The 22,885-nt window shown below is 46.7% G+C and overlaps 1 protein-coding gene across 5 annotated transcripts in view; it reads right to left on the bottom strand.

Annotated features, from left to right (window-relative positions):
* Nucleotides 1-22,685, bottom strand: part of LOC137317492 (proton-coupled zinc antiporter SLC30A8-like) — a 43,468-nt gene extending 20,783 nt beyond the window's left edge. Inside the window, exons 1-2 of one of the 5 annotated variants that reach the window (XM_067980810.1) lie at nt 22,287-22,685; nt 8,021-8,217 (exon numbers count right to left, since the gene is read on the bottom strand). In XM_067980810.1, the coding sequence (XP_067836911.1) occupies nt 8,021-8,217; nt 22,287-22,405 (316 nt within the window). In that variant the 5' untranslated portion in view covers nt 22,406-22,685. The other 4 variants (XM_067980814.1, XM_067980811.1, XM_067980813.1 and 1 more) reach the window with 4 other exon arrangements.
* Nucleotides 22,686-22,885: the final 200 nt, after the last annotated feature.

The following is a 22,885-nucleotide window of genomic DNA, read 5'->3' as shown; positions in this document are numbered from 1 at the left end:
CATTATAGAAATATAACAACTGGAGTATTGTGACCAATTCTTGGCACCGCACTTTAGGAAGGATGTGAAGGCCTTAGAGAGGGTGCAGAAAAGATTTACTAGAATGATTCCGGGGATGAGGGACTTCAGTTACATGGATAGACTGGTGAAACTGGGTTTGTTCTCCTTAGAGCAGAGAAGGTTGAGAGGAGATTTGATAGAAATGTTCAAAATCATGAAGGGTTTAGATAAAGTAAATAAAGAGAAACTGTTCCCATTAGCGGAAGGGTCGAGAACCAGAGGACACAGATTTAAGGTGATTGGCAAAAGAACCAAAGGCGACATGAGGAAAATCTTTATTACACAGCGAGTAGTTATGATCTGGAATGCGCTGCCTGAAAGGACATTCAGTTGTGGCTTTCAAAAAGGAATTGGATAAATACTTGAAGGGAAAAAATTTGCAGGGCTACGGGGAAAGAGCGGGGGAATGGGACTAACTGGATTGCTCTTACAAAGAGCCGGCACGGGCTCGGTGGGCCGAATAGCCTCCTTCTGTGCTGTCAGCATTCTATGATTCTATAAAAACCTTACACTGTTAGATTATTTCATAGTGGGGCTGAATTTCCTTGACCATTGCACTGGACTCCAGCTATAACTCTTGCAGGAGTCCGGCAGAATGGCTTGGAAAACAGCCAGAGCCTGAATATGCCGAGTCCTGCTCCCATTTGGGATTTCCCATGTTAGCGTTGTAATGGGTGGAGCCTCTACCCAATGGCATGGGGCAAAGATTCCTTACATTGGGTATTAGCACTTCTCTAGCCCACATAGGACTCGGCGTAGGACTGGAGGCTGGTACCTCCAGAATGGAGCAATCGGCTCCACTGTGGGCAATCCAGATCAGGAAAGTGACCTGGGCCTCTGAAAATTGGGCAGTTTGTTTCCCCAAAACTTTTAGTATCCTCCATACACTGGAGGGGGCAGTAAATGGGGTCTCGGGGTGTGGAGAAGCATAGGCAATGCCCAGATAGCTGGCAGGCACTGGAGTTTCTGGCAACATGGGGAAGGCGTGTGCATGAGATGCACCTATACCCTCCCAATGGCCCTGCTAACTCTGACAGGGTCAGCACAGGGCCGCACAGGCAAGTGGGAATAACTGCTAGGATTGTGGCCCATTGATTTTTAACCCCACTCCCTTAGGAGTATATACGTTAAGTGTTGAAATTTATATTAATGATTCCTTATTACTAAACTTCAGAGGTAACAATAGGTAAACTGTTAAATTATTGTTCCAGCTAAATCTGGTAAAATTCTCACACTAAGTTTGGTTGAAGGCTACCATCCAGATAAGCCAGGTGGTTTTTTTTAAAAACATTAAATACAGTGTTGTTTAAAATGAAACTGGCCATAGCGTAGCCTCGAATGTGTCCCAAGATGAGTGAATCATCCTTTAAACAGCTGGGGGCCGAATGTCCATTGGCCTTTGATCCCGGCATAAGTGCTTTGATCAACCTGCTGGGAACCTCCGCTACTGCCCCTGCTGGACTGTTCAGCATCTGGGAGAGTTTCTCCCATTAAATTCATTTGGCTGATGCCTGCCCTGTAAGGGGCGAAGCTTGGGCCGCGATCCCTAAAATGCTTTATAAGGGGACCACCGGTCAGGCAACTTTCTATGGGGGACCAGATCACGACCCACGCCTGGAATCCCAGGTGGGCCCCACTTGCGCTCCTGCCGTGGCTGGTAGACCTCCTTTTACTGGAGGCTCTGCCCCAAACAAGGCACCGCGGAAACTGGTGGAGAAGGCCGGAACCTGGCTAGGCCTCATTCCTGGGCCTTCCAAAGGCCTGTGGAAATTTGGGGCCTTGGTACCCCCAATACACCATGCTGACAACTTGCAGCCTTTAAGAAACAGGTCATTAGCATCACAAATTTACTGGAATTCTTTGAGCAAATAACTAAGTTGGCAAGGAAAGTCCTCTTGGATTTTCAGAAGATATTCAATAAGGTTCCACATGTGAAGCTTATGAGGAAGATTAATGCTTATGGAATTAATGACCAGTTAGCTCAGTGGATTGCACAGTAGCTTAGTGATATAAAGCAGACATGATTGAAATGAATGAAAAATGTATCAGGCTGCGGCTATGACAGGCACAGCCAGCACATGTCGGTGGGAGAAGACCCACTTTGGGTCGAGGTTAAGTGGGATGGGGGGCGGGGGTGGGGTCGGTGCCAGTTATCAGCCTCCAGGAGCCGGTGGCAACAATTTTTAAAAACAGACTGGAGCTGGCGGAGTGGGGGGAGGGGGAAGCGGGTGTGAGATATTGGCCATACCACACAGCAGGAGACATCGGGTGGGGGTTGAGATGGAGGTACCATAGTGCTGGGATGGGGGAAGCACAAAGGGACACGAAGATCAAGCACAAAGTGGCAGGCATGGGCCTGGGGCCAGCATGACTCAATGCGGATCAGCCAGCACAGTAGGACAAGTTGGCTCGGAGTTGCTACTAGCAAAGATGTATAAAGCATTTTCAATTTTTAATTAATGAAGCAGTATTATATTAAAACATTTCCAGAGCAATGCAAAACCGTGGCCAATGGTGGCTGCGGGCACGGAGTGGATAGATACTCAAGGGCTGAAAAATTACAGTTTTAAAAATAAACAATTTAATAAACAGAGGTGGAGAGGCAATGGGGAGAGGGAGCAGACCAGCCTACAGCTATATAATATTAAAAAATAAAAATTAACTATATATTCTAGGTAGCTAGAGACAGAGAAGGAAGTGGGGAGATGTCGACTTCAATGGAAATAAAAATCGGGAGAGAGGGAAAACAGGCTGCCGATTCGCTATCACCCGTTTTACACTATTGTACAAAATCAAAATTACCGCCACTGTGTGCGATACCAGGCTGGGAGAATCTGTGACAGGCAAGGTGTGACACCCTTAACATTGAAAACTCTTATTACAGCACACCTACCAGCGTAACATTTATTACAGGTACAACAATTCTGATGAAAGGTCATTGATCTGAAATGTTGGCCCTGATATCTACGGGTAAGTGGTGAGGATGTGGGGAAGCACGGTAGCGCGTCTAAAACACTGAAAGTCCGGGGACATGGAGGTCCTGCTGATATTAACGGCAGGACCTCATTAACATTTTCTTCTTCCGGTTCCCACTGGCAGCCAGCCAGATTAAAAGTCTGGCCAGTTGCCGGACGGGAAAACCAGTGGCAGGAGGCCACAGCCGGGGACCGTTGGGGAGGGCAGAAGGGAGGCTGCACTCCTGCTCCTCCTGGCCCACAAGAAGTGCTCTGAAAAATAGTAACCTGCTGGAGCCGGCAGTTCTCGCCTCCATTTCGCTGCCGGGTTTCTCGAGCCCTGGGAAACCCAGCTGTCAGCTGTTAAATTTAAATCAGGCTCCCAACTGCACTGTGGGAACTTGATTTAAATATGATAATGATGTGTCCCATCACACGCACGCCATGCAACCCGCTGCCATTAAGATGGCAGCAGGCGCATATGTGTGGGTTGGGGACACGTTCCCCGATTTTAAATTTTTAATCCCCCCCCCCCCTCCCCCGATCCTCTCCTGCCCTTTGTGGGGGGTTAATATCGAGGCCGTTAATTCTCTCTCCACAGATGCGGCCTGATGTATTGGATGTTTCCAGCATTTGCTGTGTTTTTACTACAGGTACTATAATGGGTTCCAATAGAAGCAGGCCTCACATGAAGGTTTTTGATGAAACATAGAATCACAGAATGATTACAGCACAGAAGGAGGCCATTCGGCACATCGAGCCCATGCTGGCTCCCTGCAAGAGCAATCCATCGAGTTCCACTCCCCGCCCTTTCCCTGTAGCCCTGCAAATTTTTTCCCCTCAAATACTTATCCAATTCCCTTTTGAAAGCCATGATTGAATCTGCCTCCACCACCTTTCAGGCAGATCATTCAAGATCATAACTACTCACCGTGTAAAAAAAAAATTTTCCTCATGTCGCTTTTGGTTCTTTTGCCAATCACCTTAAATCTGCGTGCTCTGGTTCTTGACCCTTCCGCCATTAGGAACAGTTTCTCTCTATCTGCTCTGTCTAGACCCCTCATGCTTTTGAACACATCTATCAAATCTTCTCTCAATCTTCTCTGCTCTAAGGAGAACATCGCCAGCTTCTCCATTGTATCCACGAAACTGAAGTCCCTCATCCCAGGAACCATTCTAGTAAATCTTTTCTGCACCCTCTCTAAGGCCTTCATATCCTTCCTAAAGTGTGGCGCTCATGTACTGTACATTCCAGATTTAATATATAATAGACAATTAAATGCCTCAGTGGAGAGTTAATGTTGTGGAGGGGTGAGTTTTGATGGGCTGAATAGCTTTGTCTCATCCCTGACTTTTTGGGATTGATTTTAGGATGGCCAAGCAGGTGCGTTTGTGGCGGGGGGGGATCCGAAAATTTGGGATTCCCGGGGCGGGTCTGGAGCCCAGCTCCAACCCGCCCACTTCCGGGTTCCCCAATGACGCGCTTAGATGCGCACGCAGCCCCCGCATGCGAGACTCCCACCGGCAATTAAAGCTGGTGGGATCCCACTTAAGGCAATTATTTTGATAGTTCAGTTCGTTTGCAGACCTGATTGGGAGGATATTTTAGGAGGGGTGGGATTTTCAGGGGGAAACACTCCCAGTTGAAATGGACGTGTTGCAGCCACCAGCCTGTGGCAGCTGCAAAGGTCCATTTGACAGGTGGGGGGAGACCCTCACTCATTACAGGAGGCCACTCTGTCACTTTGGACAAAGTTTGGCCTCCACCACCCTCTTCCTAACAATAAAATTCACCAACTTGCACACTTACCCCGGTGTCCAGACACATTTACCCACCTTGCGGACCCCCTCAAACGTACATCTTCCGGATGGGGGGCGCCGTAGCTGCAGTCATGACCCTCTCGGAGGACGAACAGCATCACCAGCCTCGCCGGCCACGCCATCCACCTCTGACACGTGGAGCTCCAAAACACAGTGCTGTGACACATCCACCTGCACTGCAGGAGGGAGGGCAACCGCAGAGAGAGATGCGTTGCAGAGGGCACTACCCTCGCCACAGGGTCTACAGACCGAGGCTCAGTTTCCTGGACCTCTCTGAGGAGCAGTGCACACGGAGGCTCAGAGTCACTCAACATGTAGCCATGGACATCTGCAGCCTCCTTGATGCCGAGCTGCTCCCGGTTAGCCCGAGCACCATCTTCTTACCTGTCACTATCAAAGTCACCACTGCCCTCAACAACTTCTCCTCCAGATCCTTCCAGGGTGCCACCGGGGACATCGCCGGCGACTCTCAGTCGTCTGCACAAAAGATCCCTGCAAATACACCTACACCACTCTGCAGTGACACAACGGGTGGCATCAGGTGTGGGTCTTCATGGTGATCCTCAGGAAAGGGAATTATTGCACAAACCAGACAAGATTTGCAAAGATGTGTCAGTAGTGGTGATAACAAATTTTAATGTGCTTTGTAAAACAAACAAAAGTAAATCAAAAACATGACATTCTGTCATACACCATTGTGCATCCCCTTTGTGCTCACAAAACCTTAGCCTTACGTTTACGGGAACCCTTACGTGGTGTTACCTCTGTGGCTTCAGCAGAAGTAGTGGCAGATTGCTCTTGTCCATGCCCTGACCGATGAGATGCTTTGCGCGGACGCCCTCTGGGTTTCGGTGCCCGTGAGGGCCCCTCCAAAGACTGCTCCACCTGCACCTGTGCAGGGGCAAACTGGGCCACCTGGAGAGGAGGCAGCATTGCGGGTACTGGTTGAGAGGGGGGCAATGGGTGAGATGTGGAAGCGCTTTGAGTAGCATCCCCACTTCCATGTCCCCATTCACTATCATCTCTCTCCTGGCCCAGGCCCGCATCACTCCTTCCACCCTGCTGGACGACAGTTTGTAGGATTTGTGTAAAGCCTTGGAAGGCCAGTTGTAATGTATCTGTCAGCCTGTTTAAGGCGGCAGAATGTTGCTCACCCTGAATCCGAATGGCCATTGTCAGGGCCTGAATGGACTCGTTGTTGAGCCGTGCTTGAAGCTCGAGGGAGTCTAGCCTTTCCTCCATCGCAGACATTCCCGCACCTACCTGCGACACTATCTCAGAGATGCCTTCACGTCCCTGTGACAGTATCTCGGAGGTACCCTCCTGTACCTGTGCCATCATTCTACTCCTGCAGGAGTTGGACTCCTCTATCCTCTGCGCGATTGTGGAGATTGCTCGTGGCACCTGTTCCAGTACCTCGGCAATGTGCTGCTGGCCCTCGATGACTCTCCTTTTCATGGCTGGCCCCCAGGGTTCAGCATCTGTGTCCAGCTGAGCAGAGCCTGGAGAAGAGTGCTCCCACCGACGCGGACTCTCCACGGTTTTCCCTGCCACCAGGGTCTGCTCGTGCTCACATGTGCGTGGTGACTCACCATGTGCAACTCCAACTAACTGTGGACGGGGACCCACCGAGGTGTGTGTATCTGCGCTGGTGGATGGCTGGCTCAGATGTGACGATGCACCCTCAGAGGCCAGCAGGTCCTCTGAGGAATCGACCTCCGCAGTCACTGCGGTCGCACATGGTGGCAGAGGGAGGCAACCTCCTCCCATCAGATGGAAAAAAATTTTCCCTCCTACTCCTCACCCCATCGAGCAGCACCTGGAGTGAGGAGTCAGAGAACCTTGGAGCAGCCTTGCCTCTGGCCTGCTCCATGCTCCCAAAATGGTTCTTTGCTGCAGGAGGAGCATTGGAGGACTGCCCCTTTAAATAGGGCTCCTCCTGCTGACAGCCTGTGATGCGGGTGCGCAGTGCCCCCGCTGCACAAGTCTGGAACGGGAAACCCGGAAGCACGCGTAAGTACCTTCACTTAGGCTGCGATCGCATGCGGAGCATCCCGATTTCACTGGGCGCGTTAACCACGTGCCCAGTCGACCCCCCCGCTGCCAACCTGCCTCCCTCTTAATATCGGGCCCTTTATGTTCTTATGTTCTACACAAAACAATTTTTCCAACCATGATAAATTAGTTGAAAAATAGAGAATTTTAAGGTTAATATATACAATTTTGATTTCAGCTCAAGTGTTCGAAATAAACTGACAGACGTCCACTCTGACCCAATTCACTATCAATCTGTGCCCTTCTACAGGAACATATATTGACTTATTACACCACGAACAGCACATGGAAACATCGTGGCATAGGTCCCCCAATGGTAAATTTGTACATACATTATTCAGTTATCCTTCACTGGGGAATAAATGCAACTCATGGCCGTTTGTTTGGTACCTGAAAAACAGACTGCACTTGAAGATCGGGGGTGGGGGGGGAACAAATTGGTTGCTCCTTTGACGACCAAACCCACCTAATGTGATATTCAGGCATGCCTCTAAATGGAAGAACAGCCTGTCTGCCTGAAACAGGCATAAGGCTCTTTAAGTATGCAAATAGGAGTCCTATGCTGGTTACAAAAATTCAGATACAGATGGGGGAGCAGGCACTGTGTATGTTCCGCATAGTTATACCTGGCGGAGAAGAAAAGGCCCCAAAAAGTTAAGTAAAAAATTAACTTTGTGTGGCCAGGAGTGCTTTTGTGGCTTGACAAGAATAATGTCGGCCGCTGCCACTCTGGGCTCCCCCCTCTCCTAGGTGATTGGTAACCCCGTCGCCCCTCAACCTACCTACCTACCTACCCGCTGGCCAGGTCAGCCTCTGGACCGTTCAATTTTGCGCTGTCCGGAACCGGCGAGCTGCAGCGGGTCGTCCCTGATGTGGGTGTGCAGTGCGCCCGCTGCGCAGGTCTGGAACGGGAAACCCGGAAGCACACGTAAGTACCTTCAATTAGGCTGCGATCGCATGCGGAGCAGCATGGCGGAGGACCGAACCGAAATTTGATTCTGACCTCGTGTCGTCACGAGTGGGCGGGCGGAGCAGAGCGGCCACATGGCCGACTTCGCGCCCCCTTTTTCGAATTTCTCATTACTGCCCCATTATTCATCCCAGGGTTACTAAATGCCCCATGTACTCACCAATCAGCTCTCCGATCATAAATATTACACAGATGACCGAAGCTATCCAAAGTCTCCTCTTAGCTTGGTGTTGCTCTATGCGCTTCTGTTCATGAGCCTTTTTATTGTAGTGGCAATGGAAAACCCCGCTGGTTTCGCTGACAGTCTCAAGGGGGAGGTTCATCTCCACTTCCAGATTTGTCTGTTGAAAGGATGAGCTGTAGAAGGGCACAGATTGACAGTGAATTAGGTCAGGGCGGACATCTGTCAGTTTATTACTAACACTCGAGCTCTGAGGGTCGCCACACTGCTGAGAGACGAACCTCAGGTACTCGCTGGCGCTGCTACCGCCGGTTTCAGCTGCTGTGCTGATCGGGCGGGCGGGCAGCAGGGGTTAGGATCGCGCCGGCCGCCCGCTCGCACCAGCGCCAGGCCCGAACCCGCCCGCCTGGTGCTCGCGCCTCATTAGCGACGCAGCCGGCCAGCTACAGGGGCCAAATTCGCGCTCGGAGGCACCTCGCCGGTGGGAGGGGATGAAACCGGCCAAGTGTCCGATCCTGGGGAGGGGTGGGGGGAGAGATCGGCGATCGGAGGGGGAGGGGTGAATGGGGGGAGGGACAATCGGAGGGGAGGGGCCATTGGAGGGGGAGGGGCAATCAGAGGGGGAGGGGCCATTGGAGGGGAGGGGCGAACAGAGTGGGAGAAACAATTGAGGGGAGGGGAGATTGGAGGGGGCGCAATAGGAAGGCAGGGGCAATCGGAGGGGGAGGGGTGATCGAGGGAGAAGGGCAAATGGAGGGAGGGGCAATGGGAGGGGGAGGGGCAAGTGGAGGGGGAGGGGCCATTGGCGGGGAGGGGTGATCGAAGGGGTGATCGGAGGGGGAGGGGCAAGTGGAGGGTGAGGGACAATTGGAGGGGGGCCATTGGAGGGGGACAGGCAATCGGAAGGGGAAGGGCAATTGGAGGGGAGGGGCGAACGGAGGAGGAGGAGCAATGGAGGGGGCGTGCGATCGCAGGAGGTGGAGGGGCAAGTGGAGGGGGAGGGGCGATCGGATGGGGTGGGGCGATCAGAATGGTGGGGTGTTCGGAGGAGTGGGGGCTATTGGAGGGAGTAGGGGCTTGGAGGGGAGAGGCGATCAGAGGGGGAGGGCGTTCGAAGGGGGTGTCATCAGAGGGGGAGGGGCGATCGGAGGGGGTGGGGCGATCAGAGGGGTGGGGTGTTCGGAGGGGAGGGGGCAATTGGAGGGAGTAGGGGCTTGGAAGGGAGGGGCGATTGGTGGGGCAGGGCGTTTGAAGGGGGTGTCATCAGAGGGGGAGGGGCGATGGGATGGACCGACAGCAGGCCCGAGTATTTTGTGTGGCCTGTAGGAACACTCCTGCTCCTCCTAGCCTCACAAAAATAAAATTAAAATAACTCCAGGGCCGGTCTTTTGGAATGGCCTGCGGTGGTCACTTTGAAGCGGGCTGGATTGGCTGCTCCACGCAGGGGCCAATGGGCGGGGCATGCAACTTACAGCATGCATCTCACGCCCCACCCACTGGTCCAGGAAACTGACAGGATTGGATCGGTCGGCCATTTTACACCCCAACTAATTTTACTTTCCACTGACTTTAAAATGCCTTGATTACTCAGCACAATCAAAGGTTGTGCATTTATTTCCTCTATCATATAGTATGCGGATGTTGTTAGCTTACATTGGCATGATGTAGTCTTTTGTGCTTGTGTTTTGTTTCAGATGTTTGAAATCTAACATCACTCCTTCTAAGTGATTCCCTTGTGCACAACCTCGGCGTCCTATTTGACCCTGAATTGAACTTCTGACCCCATAACCTCTCCATCACAAAGATTGCCTACTTCCACCTCCGTAACATCACCCATCTCGGCCCCTGCCTCAACCCATCTTCTGCTGAAAGCTTCATCTATTCTTTTGTTACCTCCAGTCTCGACTATTCCTGGCCGGTCTCCCATCTGCCACCTTTCATAAACTTGAGCTCATCCAAAACTCTGCTGCCCATATCCTTACACACAGAGTCTCATTCACCCAACACCCCTGTGCTTGCTGACCTACATTGGCTCCAGGTCTGGCAATGATCATCTTCGTGTTCAAATCCCTCCATGGCCTCGCCCCTTCCTATCTCGGTAACCTCCTCCAGCCCTACAACCCTCCAAGAATTCTGTGTTCCTGCAACTCAGGCCTCTTGTGTATCTCCCACTTCCTTCACCCCACCATTGAAGACTGTGCCTTCAGCTGTCTAGGCTTTAAGCTCTAGAATTCCCACCCTAAACCTCTCCACCTCTCACTCCTTTAAGACGCTCTTTAAAACCTGCCTCTCTGACCAAGCTTTTAGTCACCTATCCTCAAGGCTGCTCCAAAAAACAGCCCGAAAAGGTTTCTCAGTTATATTTTTATGGAACCAGGAGGAGAAGTCCTCTTCCTAGCTCCATATAAATATTGCAGGTCGTTGCCCGTCCTGGGCTTATCCCACTCCACGTTCGTGTGCCCCTCCCAGGACCTATTTACAGGCAGGTGTAGTGTTTGCAGTGTCTGATAATGCACGAGTCCAAAGATGGTGAGCTGCAGCAGGATGCCCTTATGGGGTGTGCAGATCTCCTGTGAGATTTAATTGAGGCCTGAGCTCAAAATGGATTTTGAAATAGATTGTAGAAGAGTGAAAGAATCCTCACGAGAGCTGAACCCGACTCGTCACCATGGCAACTTCAGCTGCAGCTGAGATTGTAAAGGTTCAGAACTTTCCAGCTGTCATCGTAATACGATCACACCGGGGGCCAATTTTCATATAGGCCTACCACCCCATTTATGCTGGAAAACGGGGCATTGACAAAGGAAAATTTCAAAAAGAGCAAGGCCCACCCATTGGCTGCCTGACTTAATTTTCGAGCAAGCCTCGAAATGCTTGGTCAATGCTATGGGGGAATTATAACTCCCAAGTGGTCGGCTGGTGGAACAAGAGAGTAAACCATCTGGGAGGTACAGTGGGAGGCCCGATTCATTTTTATGGCCGAGCCTTATTTAAATGGAGCTGGCGAGCTGCTGTCCCAATCGAACATCCAGAGGTGGCTCGCTGGGTTTGGGCTGGAGCAATATTGGATGGCAGCAAAGTTACGTTGTCGTGGCGCGGGGCGGGGGCAGGGTATGGTGCGGAGATTGGGGGTTTGAGAGGGTTTCAGGAACACGGAAGGGGTCTTCAGGGTCCAATCTAAGTAGTAGAACCCCAATTAGTATAAATTAATTTGGCTCCTGCCTGAGTTAGGTGTGCACCTCCGCCATTTGGCTTTGTTAACTGCAAGGTGGAAAAAGAGCAATAAGTGACTGTAACTCATGTACCACCCGGTTTCAGCCGAAAGCGGGCATTTAAAATTCCGCCTTTAAATTGACGTCCTTGGCCTTTTTGGGACTGCAGGTTAGGCTGCTCAAAGCCAGGATACATGAGCAGAGCATGCACGGTGCCCATGTGTCTCTGAAAATCATAATCGGGGTCCTAACTATGTCATAGAATTCTGATTTGCACTTACCGCCTGAAACAGGTGGGCGCTTTGCCCGCCCAAGGGATTAAAAATGGCGGCTGGAGTTCAGCATTAATGGGGCGGTATATCGACCGACCTCATTTTGACACCACTTCGTTAACACCCGCTGGGTTGAAAATCGGTCTCAAGTAGTGGCATGTTTGTACCGAACAACAATTTCTACTCTTTAATGAGGAGAGCTTGATGAGAAATGTCTAAACATCATTAAAATCAGTTTATGTTCCTGATATAAAAATCCAGGTACTCTCTGGGTTTTTTCAGGTTCTATTTGTAGTCAAAAACCAAGAAAAAAATCAGGAAAACCCCAGATATCCTGGTTAAATTTGGAAAAAATTGTTAAAAATCATTGGAGAGAGGGGGAATTATAACCTAAGCCCCTAGCGGGAAACTGACAGGATTGGATCGGCTGTCCATTTTACACCCCAACTAATTTTACTTTCCACTGACTTTACAATGCCTTAATTACTCAGCACAATCAAAGGTTGTGCATTTATTTCTTCTATCATGTAGTATGTGGATGTTGTTAGCTTACATTGGCATGATGTAGTCTTTTGTGTTTGTGTTTTGTTTCAGATGTTTGAAATCTAACATCACTCCTTCTAAGTGATTCCCTTGTGCACAACCTCGGCGTCCTATTTGACCCTGAATTGAACTTCTGACCCCATAACCTCTCCATCACAAAGATTGCCTACTTCCACCTCCGTAACATCACCCATCTCGGCCCCTGCCTCAGCCCATCTTCTGCTGAAAGCTTCATCTATTCTTTTGTTACCTCCAGTCTCGACTGTTCCTGGCCGGTCTCCCATCTGCCACCCTTCATAAACTTGAGCTCATCCAAAACTCTGCTGCCCATATCCTTACACACCGAGTCTCATTCACCCAACACCCCTGTGCTTGCTGACCTACATTGGCTCCTGGTCCAGCAATGATCATCTTCGTGTTCAAATCCCTCCATGGCCTCGCCCCTTCCCATCTCGGTAACCTCCTTCAGCCCTACAACCCTCCGAGAACTCTGTGTTCCTGCAACTCAGGCCTCTTGTGTATCCCCCACTTCCTTCACCCCATCATTGGAGGCTGTGCCTTCAGCTGTCTAGGCCCTAAGCTCTAGAATTCCCACCCTAACCCTCTCCACCTCTCACTCCTTTAAGATGCTCTTTAAAACCTGCCTCTCTGACCAAGCTTTTAGTCACCTGCCCTAATATCTCCTTCTTTGGCTCAGTGTCATTTCTTGTCTGATTACCCTCATGTGAAGCGACTTGGGACATTTTACTATGTTAAAGGCGCTATATAAATGCAAGTTGTTGTTATCTGTGTAGAGGTAAATGGGAGACTCACTGAACCTTTGGGATAGACTGTTCTCTTTTGCATTGGGGCATTAAATATTGACGCATAACAGAATCTGTCCGAATTTCCATCCATTTAAATTAATGGACAGAGAGTGGGATGAGTTCTATCACAGGCATGTGATCCTTCCTGCCAAGTTTTTTCTATGGGTTTTGCCAAGGCAGTTGTTTAATGCCAAAGTGCAAAAGAGGAAAATCTCCCCTTGTTTCTCTTGGAATAGCAGTGAGGCAAGATTGTCTACTGTCAGCCATCCTATTCAATGTCTTCACCAATGATGTATTGGATTGCATAATAAGCAACAGTTTCAGGTCCAGGCATTTCTCAAATAATTGCACTGATGTTATGTCGTTGCAGGTTCATGTGTAGTTTAGTGCACTCCATTCATCATCTTGACCAGTGGCCTAACAAGTAGAATACAATGGCGGGTGTCCCTAAGTGCAGAATTGTGTCTCTGATCATCTCAAGAGTTATTGACTGAGAGATACAAGGAGCACCTATCCCAATTGTTGATTCTGATCAGTTTCTGGAGTTTCTGGTGGATGCCAACTTTTCCTGTTCTTTGGGATTGCACTGAGAAGGAGCAAAGAGAGGTCTAGTAGTTAAGTTACAGTACAGCCTAAGCTTGTGGTGTATAAAATATATGTCCAAGCAGTGCTCCTTCATGCTTCACCACTTCTAGGCATGCAACAAAAGGACTTCCTTTGGCTTATGTACAATACCCAGACCCAAACTGGGAGGTGAATTTGTAGAAAAAGGAGAAATAGTTGCAGGGAAGGAAGGCTTTGGCCTACACTGGCACATTGTGCAGTGCTGCAGAGAGATGTTTAACCTCATAGCAGGCTAATTTTTTTGCCATGGCACCTTACACGAGGGCCTGGATTAAGTAGTTGGTGCTGGTGCCTATTTGCTCGGCATTGGACTTCCAATAAAAATGGGACCAGATCAGAAACTTAACTGTGCCTGATTAAGCGAAAGCTTTAAAACATGCATGCTAATGAAGGGTGATTCCCCCCAGCCAACAATGTTGTACTTTGATTCTTCAAAGACTGTATTGATGGTTTCAAACAAGAAGATCATTGTCATTCTAACACAAAGTTCCACAGAAAACCTATTATCACACTTACTCGGCACAATAATAAAAACTTTAATTGAATATTGTTTACTTTTGTTGACTGATGATTGCAGTTCATGAAAACTAAATTACCTCAATTGTGAAAGTAAGAATCTTCTACTGCAAAATGATAAAGGAGGTCACTTATTTTAATTTAAGACATAAGTCTGACATAAATGCAGTGAACCAAGGATCTCTTACATTAGGTTTATTTCTTTATTTTTAGACCCTAATAATTGCAAGTTTACAATTTCCAACAAAAAACTGACTGATTTATTTCTTTTCAGTGTTTCACTTCGTTGGACTCTTCTGTAGATTTCCAGGACAATAATCTAATGAGACATTAGGTAATATATTACGAATGCACTCCAGGGGCAGAGCCTCCTCTGCCAGGAATGAATATCAGAATTCAGACATGCGCTTCCTACAATTTTCCAAACACCAAAATTAATGGATGGAAAATCATAGTGGATGCACACCGACCTGAATTCTTGAAATGCACTCCCAATGGCCAAGCCTCCTTGCTGGGAGTGCGATTTTGTTAAATTACCCCCATTGTGTGATACACCATGCAACAACGAAAAGTGCAAGTTGTCTGAGCTGAACTTTAGTAGCTGCTATTGGGGGTGAAATTCAACTTTTGTGGGAGCACAAGACGGGCGTTAGCTGATTGGCCATCCATTATACAACGCTGCACAGTTTTCCATTCCATTTACTTCAATTTCACCCTCATTGTCTCTATGTTAGTCATTCTTATTCTAGGGATTCATTTTCCAGAAAGGTCAGTATAGACTGGAGTCTATCACTCAGTACCCTGGAGAGGGAGTTAGCCATATGTCATGCATGTCTCTTTGACAAAACCCCGTACCTGAATTAAACAGGATCATGACCGGACTTGGATGTCTAGAACATCCAGGTGGGTATTATGTAAATTGTTCTGTCTAGGTCCATCTGCCAGACTGAAAAGGCACTCTGATGCTTGGGAAAACAGCTGCTACACAACATTACTTGGAGACTGGGTAGACAGTCATACATCCAGGGTTCAGTGCCTACTATGATAATGCTACAGAAGCATAGTTCCGTTATGCTTCAAGCAGTACTATTTGTACTGTTACTATTTTTTGTTGCTGCTGCTTAGAAAGACTAATATAAAGATTGGCTTCAGGTAGTTGTATTTTTTTTTAGTGTTATTTTGTCTTGATATCTGGAGGAAAAAATATACCAAGCTGTCTGGAGACACCCGGAACTCCATGGCAACCATTTAGTTTAGATAGTTTCCCTCAATGACATCATTGCCAGCATTTATAAGTTAATTGCTTCAAAACAAACAACTCAACAGATAGCCAAGAAGCTGCTATTCACACTCTATTGAGGGATAGAATTCATTAATAACGTTGACCAAGAAACATCTTTGATGCTGTAGGTTGAGTCTATCTTTAGAGAGCCAGAAGAGTTGTATGTTTTTTTTCTAAATTAACCATTAGGAGACACTGGGTTGCCGCAGTGTGATCAACCCAAATAAAAGAAATCTAACAAAAATGCCCCCTTTTTAGAAAGGCACAAATAATAAACACTCAAATCATACCAATGAAAGGAAACATATCAAATTAATTTTACTTACCAGTATTTTTTTGATGTACGCTATTTGGCAAAGACTTTTCCCTTTGGCAAAGACTGTACCCTTTTCTAATCACCTCAAAGTGGAAAAAGGTAATCAAACAGGAAACTGGAGATACTGGGAAAACCCACATCTCACACAATTCTCCTAAGAGGCTGCTCCTCAATTTTTGTCTGCACTTCAGTCCCACACTCCTGATCTTTGGCCATCTGGTGCGGAGGAGAGTGGGCAAGTCAGAGGACCTCCTAATGGCTCTGCTCCTGGGCCTGGCCAAAGAGGCCATCCACAGGTCCAGTTGATTCCAGTATCGACCAAGCACTCCAATCCCTGCAGTGTGCCCACCGGTCCCGGAAGGCCTCAAGTGTACTAGCAGACACCACATACTCCTTCTCCAGGGCCACCCGGGCGTGGACAAAACCACGGAGGGGGCAGCCAGCCAGAGCGACCACCCCCCTAGGCCGCGTCTAACCTGGAGATAATCAGATTTATTTGGGATCAGTTTGGGCCTAGTGCGACCTGTTCGCCAAGTTTGCCTGATGGAAATTTGGAACCAATTCAATCATCCATGTCTGACTCCATAATCCAATACCTGAGCCTTGCAAGTCTGTAATACTCTACAGCATAATTAATGAGCCAGAAATTGCGCAGACCGGGTGAGGCAACGCTCACCGCATCTCCTGCGAATTTAATTAACGAAAATACTTACTGCGGGCTCTGTGGCGTCCAATTGCTTGAATTTGAACTTTAAACAAAATGTGTGCTATCAACCCAGCCTCTGAGCAGCACGAGTTGCCACACGGCTGGAAACGTCTGTGAGGAGAAGACCACAAAATCTGTCAGGAAGAGAAGTCGCGCCCACAGATTCAGGCTGCATTGCTCAAGCAGGCCAGCAGACTTCATTCATTTAAAGTTAGTATTCTGGATGTCATTGGAAATGAAAAATTTGATTTTTTTTAATAAAAAGCCAAAGAAATAATTGAATTAAATTAAAGAGACAGAAGGGAAAAGTGAAAAAAAAAAATTTATTTTAATTTTTTTTAAATGACCAAAAACTAATAAAATAAGGAGCAATATGAGACTCCGCATTTTTTAAAGTTAATTTTTAATTGTTTGGCAGTCATTAAAACTAACCGCACTTTTAAAACTTAGTTTAGACCTGGTATTTTTAAGCATACCTGAATGGAGGGTCCCGGTATAGAGAAATCTAGAATGCGAAAGAGAAAAGACAAGGAAGCAGTGCAGGAAAGTGATTGGGGTAAGGATAACCAGATTGTGTCAGGAAGGGACAGAGTGTACAAACAAAAGAGTGCACTAACAAATAGGGTCCAGGTAAGAAAAAATGGTAATAAGACAAATGTTAAGATGTCTAAAAATTTTAAAAAGACAAATCTAAAGGCAATGTATCTGAATGCACGAAGCATTCGTAATAAGGTAGACGAATTAACAACGCAAATAGATGTAAACGGATACGATATAATTGCAATTACAGAGACATGGCTGCAGGGCGACCAAGGCTGGGAACTGAATATCCAAGGGTATTCGATATTTAAGAAGGACAGGCAAAAACGAAAAGGAGGTGGGGTGGCATTGTTAGTAAAGGATGAAATCAGAGCAATAGTGAGAAAGGATATTGGCTCAGAAAATCAAGATGTAGGATCAGTCTGGGTGGAGTTAAGAAGCAGCAAGGGGCAGAAAACACCAGTGGGAATTGTCTATCGGCGTCCAAACAGTAGTGGTAATGTAGGGGATGGGATCAAACAGGAAATTAGAGATGCACGTAACAAGGGTACTACAGTAATCATGGGTGACTTTAATCTACATGTAGATTGGCCAAACCAAATTAGCAATAATACTGTGGAGGATGAATTCCTGGAGTGTGTACGAGATGGTTTTTTAGACCAGTACATTGAGGAGCCAACTAGGGAACAGGCTACCCTAGATTTGGTATTGTGCAATGAGAAGGGGTTAATTAATAATCTTGTTGTGCGGGGTCCTTTAGGGAAGAGTGACCATAACATGATAGAATTCTTCATTAAGATGGAAAGTGAAGTAGTCCAATCTGAAACTAGGGTCCTGTATCTAAACAAAGGAAACTATGAAGGTATGTAGAGGCAGTTGGCTATGATAGATTGGGAAGCTTCATTAAATGGCATGACGGTGGATAGGCAATGGTTAACATTTAAGGAACGAATGCATGAATTGCAACAGTTATACATTCCTTTCTGGTGCAAAAACACAAAAGGAAAAGCTGCTCAACCATGGCTAGCAAAAGAAATTAAGGATAGTATTAGATCCAAAGAGGAGTCATATAAAGTTGCCAGAAAAAGTAACAAGCCTGAGGATTGGCAGCAGTTTAGAATTCAGCAAAAAAGGACCAAGAGATTGATTAAGAGGGGAAAAATAGAGAATGAGAGTAAACTTGCAAGGAACATAAAAGCGGACTGTAAAAGCTTCTACAAGTATGTAAAAAGAAAAAGATTAGTGAAGACAAATGTAGGTCCCTTACCGTCAGAAATGGGAGAATTTATGATGGGGAACAAGGAAATGGCAGAGCAATTAAATAAATACTTTGGTTCTGTCTTCCCAGAAATGCTAGGGAACCAAGGGACTAGTGAGAAGGAGGAATTAAAGGAAATTAGTATTAGTAAAAAAAAAGTGCTGGAGAAATTAATGGGACTGAAAGTCAATACATTCCCAGGGCCTGACAATCTGCATCCCAGAGTACTAAAAGAGGTAGCCATGGAGATAGTAGATGCATTGGTTGTCATCTTCCAAAAGTCTATATACTCTGGAACAGTTCTTACAGATTGGAGGGTGGATAATGTAACCCCACTATTTAAAAAAGGAGGGAGAGAAAACAGGGAACTACAAGCCGGTTAGCCTAACATCAGTAGTAGGGAAAATGCTAGAGTCTGTTCTAAAGTATGTGATAACAGGACACTTAGAAAATATCAATGGGATTAGACAAAGTAAATATGGATTTATGAAAGGAAAATCATGGCTGACAAACCTACTGGAGTTTTTTAGGATGTAACTGGTAGAATAGATAAGGGAGAACCAGTGGATTTAGTTTATTTGGATTTTCAGAAGGCCTTTGATAAAGTCCTGCATAAGAAGTTAGTGTGCAAAATTAAAGGACATGGGATTGGCAGTAATATACTGGCATGGATTGAAAATTGGTTAACAGGCAGTAAACAGAGAGTAGGAATAAATGGTTCTTTTTCCGGGTGGCAGGCAGTGACTAGTGGGGTACCGCAGGGATCAGTGCTTGGGCCCCAGCTATTCACAATACATATCAATGATTTGGATGAGGGAACCAAATGTGATATTTCCAAGTTTGTTGACGACACAAAACTAGGTGGGATTGTGAGTTGTGAGGAGGATCCAAAGAGGCTTCAAGGCGATTTAGACAAATTGAGTGAGTGGGCAAATACATGGCAGATGTAGTATAACGTGGAAAAATGTGAAGTTATCCACTTCGGAAGGAAAAACAGAAAGGCGGTGTATTATTTAAATGGTGATAGATTGGGAAATGTTGATGTACAAAGGGACCTGGGTGTCCTTGTACACCAGTCACTGAAAGCAAACTTGCAGGTGCAGCAAGCAGTTAGGAAGGCAAATGGTATGTTGGCCTTCATTGCAAGAGGATTTGAGTACAGGAGCAAGGATGTCTTACTGCAATTATACAGGGCCTTGGTGAGACCACACCTGGAGTATTGTGTGCAGTTTTGGTCTCCTTACCTAAGAAAGGATATACTTCCCATAGAGGGAGTGCAGCAAAGTTTCACCAGACTGATTCCTGGGATGGCAGGACTATCGTATGAGGAGAGATTGGGTCGACTCGGCCTGTATTCACTCGAGTTTAGAAGAATGAGAGGGGATCTCATTGTAACGTATAAAATTCTGACAGGGCTAGACAGACTGGATGCAGGGAGGATATTTCCCCTGAGTGGGGGGGGGGTTCAGAACAAGGGGCACAGTCTCAGGACAAGGGATAGGATATTTAGGACTGAGATGAGGAGAAATTTCTTCACTCAGGGTGGTGAACCTGTGGAATTCCCTACCACAGAAGGCTGTGGAGGCCAAGTCACTGAATATACTTAAGAAGGAGCTAGATAGATTTCTAGACACAAAAGGCATCAAGGGGTATGGGGAGAGAGCAGGAATATGCTATTAAGATAGAGGATCAGCCATGATCGTACTGAATGGTGGAGCAGGCTCGAAGGGCCGAATGGCCTACTCCTGCTCCTATTTTCTATATTTCTATGTTTCTAGCTGGGCAGATAAGCAACTTGCCACTTTTTCAATGATTTCTCTGATTGAAGCGTGCGATGGCCCTTTAATTCGAAGCTGTCATATCGCTGGAGAACCACTAGGAGCAAGTTCACAATTTCCACGTTTTACTGCGCACGTACAAATGCAGGAAGTTGCTCCTTCAATTCACCACTAAAAACCGTTGAGCTCCTCCATTATTTCACGAGCGATTTCTGGCCCAATGATTTACCAACCACCTGGTTCATTGATTAACTTGAAAGTAGAATTGTAACTGGGAGGGAGAGGGGGTTGGATTCTTTCCAACTAGCTCAAATTAATCCTGAAAATCAATGCCCCAACTGGTAGGGTAGTCCTAGCTGGACAAGGAATTTTACCAATGCTCTACGTTGGTAAACTGTGCTTTAGCTGGTTAAACTCCAGCAGTATGCTTACAAAAAGCCGGAGGTCCCTAGGCTTTAGTTCTTGCCAGTATGCACCTAAATTTTTTGTGCTTAGATAAAGTAATGTGTCCCTGCGCTGAAACAGTGTACATTCTGGGGGTCATTTTATGAGTTCACTCTCCCAGCAGGAAGTCTCATCCACTGGGAGCACGTATCAGAATTCAGGCACACGTTGCCCCCGACCAGAAATGTTGGAAAATCATGAATAGTGTGCACCCAACTTTCCAATACGTACCCCGGAAAGTGAGGCACCCAGCAGGGAGGGCACGCAACATCGCCCCTCAGAAAAATGGAAACTTTATTTAAGTGGTTTTCTCAGTAGTTTGGTTTGGAGACACTTAAATATGATGGATTTCTGCATCACATCAGACACCGGCTGACCAAAAGAAAATCTGTAGAGTCACCTTCATTCAACTTATCTGCAACTGGCGAAGTAAATCTTCCCACATGACATTCAGTTACTTTTCTAAGTGTTGGTTTCATTCATTAAATTCATCGACAACAGTTTGCAAAACTTTCAGTCTCGCGGGCAAACTGAACAGATGATATTTTCTCTCGCGCAAAATAAAGTAGGAAGTAATAATGTTTTTTTACTCCTATTTTCTGCTTCGCTGCCTTTTCACATAAGTACGGTAGGAAACAACATTTTTGCAATACTTGGTAATATTTCAGTATTTGCACGTTACTATCGGTGTCTATCTAGTTCGTGTCTCTTAATTCAAATGGTTAGTTGGAGGAGAAGCTCGAGAATCAATGGCTTTTGTTTAGTTACAGTCGAGGTTCCAGTTATATTAAAATGAGGCGTGGACCACGTCAGGGGTATCTCATCAATTTCACACCAGCGGTAAGATAGTGTAAAATCAATACATTTATTTGTAATCCCTGGGATAAAAAGAAACATAAAAGGTCAATTATTTCAGTATTTAAAAATCGATGCAAAGAGAATAAATAATTGAATACACATTTATGACTGGACCTGAAATTGCTTGTCTGGCTGGAACCAACACTTCAGCTACCTGCAGTATAAATCAGACTGAAAAGGCACCAGTAAATTGGGACGATCTATTCGTTTCCATGTGTATGTATTCCTCCATATGTATTCGTTTCCATGTGTATGTATTCCTCCAAGCCTTTAGAAGACCCTTGAATCGGGTGGTTTGTGCCGAGACTTTGGTGACTTGGTTTCAGCACCAGTCCAACTGAAGGGCGAGTGGTCCTCTTGCTCAGTACCTGGATCCTGCCCGGTGTGCGGGGCTGCTGTTATTGTCAATTTATTCGGTCACTTCATCGGGCTGCATTTAGGTTAACGAGAAACGCATTCGGGCGCAAAGCTGGCAGCGTTAGCCTCAAGTCCTGAAAACAAGTGGCGTGCTGAGCCCAACTCCAGGACCCACCACGAACTAGCACTGGGTGCGGTGGGCGGGCATAGTCAGCTCTGCACTCACTACAAAATCTCTCCCTCGGAGGAAAGCCCAATTTGAATGACCCTTTAAGCTTTTGCAGACGCTGCACACCCTCCTCCCCCAACGTTATTCATTAATATATCGGATCTTATTGCGTCTAGCTTGCTCGGGGGTTGCAGGGTTCAACTTTCTGCACACGACTAACGTCAGTTTTAATTGTGCTTTTTCTTACCGATGTGTCTACTTTTTAGCTCTGTCCTCTTATTTTATCAAACGTCAAATGAAAAGCATTTGCTGATGTATATCTCCCAGTGAGGCCTGTTTGATGCACTGGCCAAGAAAACGTCAATTAAAGTACAAGACAGACCCCCGCAGAGATGTGACAGTTCGTACTGACTAACTTTTGAAGTGAAGTGTATAGAGAAAGGTCTCGGTGAATACAGTCGAATCCAGCCACCCGTACAAACAGCCGCTCACACTCACTACAGAAACTTGTCCCTCGAGTGAGTCACCAATAGGATGGTACTCGGTTAAAATTGTGCATCTTACCTTTCCGGAGTCAAGGAACATACAATGCTTTTATCCGGCACCAAATGAGTTTTTTCCGTGTTCTTATTCACGAATGTAAGTTTTGAACTGTTGGGGATTATCTGAGAGATCCGATCCATCTCCAACACACCTGTCCTGGATCCGAACTAACTCCTTCGCCGCGCACACTAACTGTCCTCACCTGAAAGTTCTCCTTTTAACTTTTAACTTTCCGATGAACTTTGCTTTGGTTCTTGTTGTTAACTTTAAAAAAAAGATGAATCCTTCTGCAATAATCTACCCTCTTTCGCTCAACCTTTATCTTTTCTGATTGGAGGATCTAGTTTATTTTTAGGATGGGTCTGTTTGACCTGTTCCGCCGAACCTATGGAATTGACTTCTTGCTCCGAGTTTAAATGAGGACAGATTGAGCCGTGCTGAAATAAACGTCAGGGGGAGAAATGCAAAGCTTTGGGTGAAATTGGCGGTGCGTGTGCAAAAAAAAACAATTTCGGGATGTTTCAAGGCTATTTCATAATAAGTAGAAAGATCGAATTACATTTGGATTAGAATTGATGTCCTAGAAGGGTCTGCCTCCCCCTGTCCCCCTGCAAATTTCC

This window comes from Heptranchias perlo, chromosome 3 (assembly GCF_035084215.1).
Source record: "Heptranchias perlo isolate sHepPer1 chromosome 3, sHepPer1.hap1, whole genome shotgun sequence".
Classification (NCBI taxonomy): domain Eukaryota; kingdom Metazoa; phylum Chordata; class Chondrichthyes; order Hexanchiformes; family Hexanchidae; genus Heptranchias; species Heptranchias perlo.
Note: the sequence above shows the minus strand (reverse complement) of the source record. Positions and strands in the feature narration are given on the sequence as shown.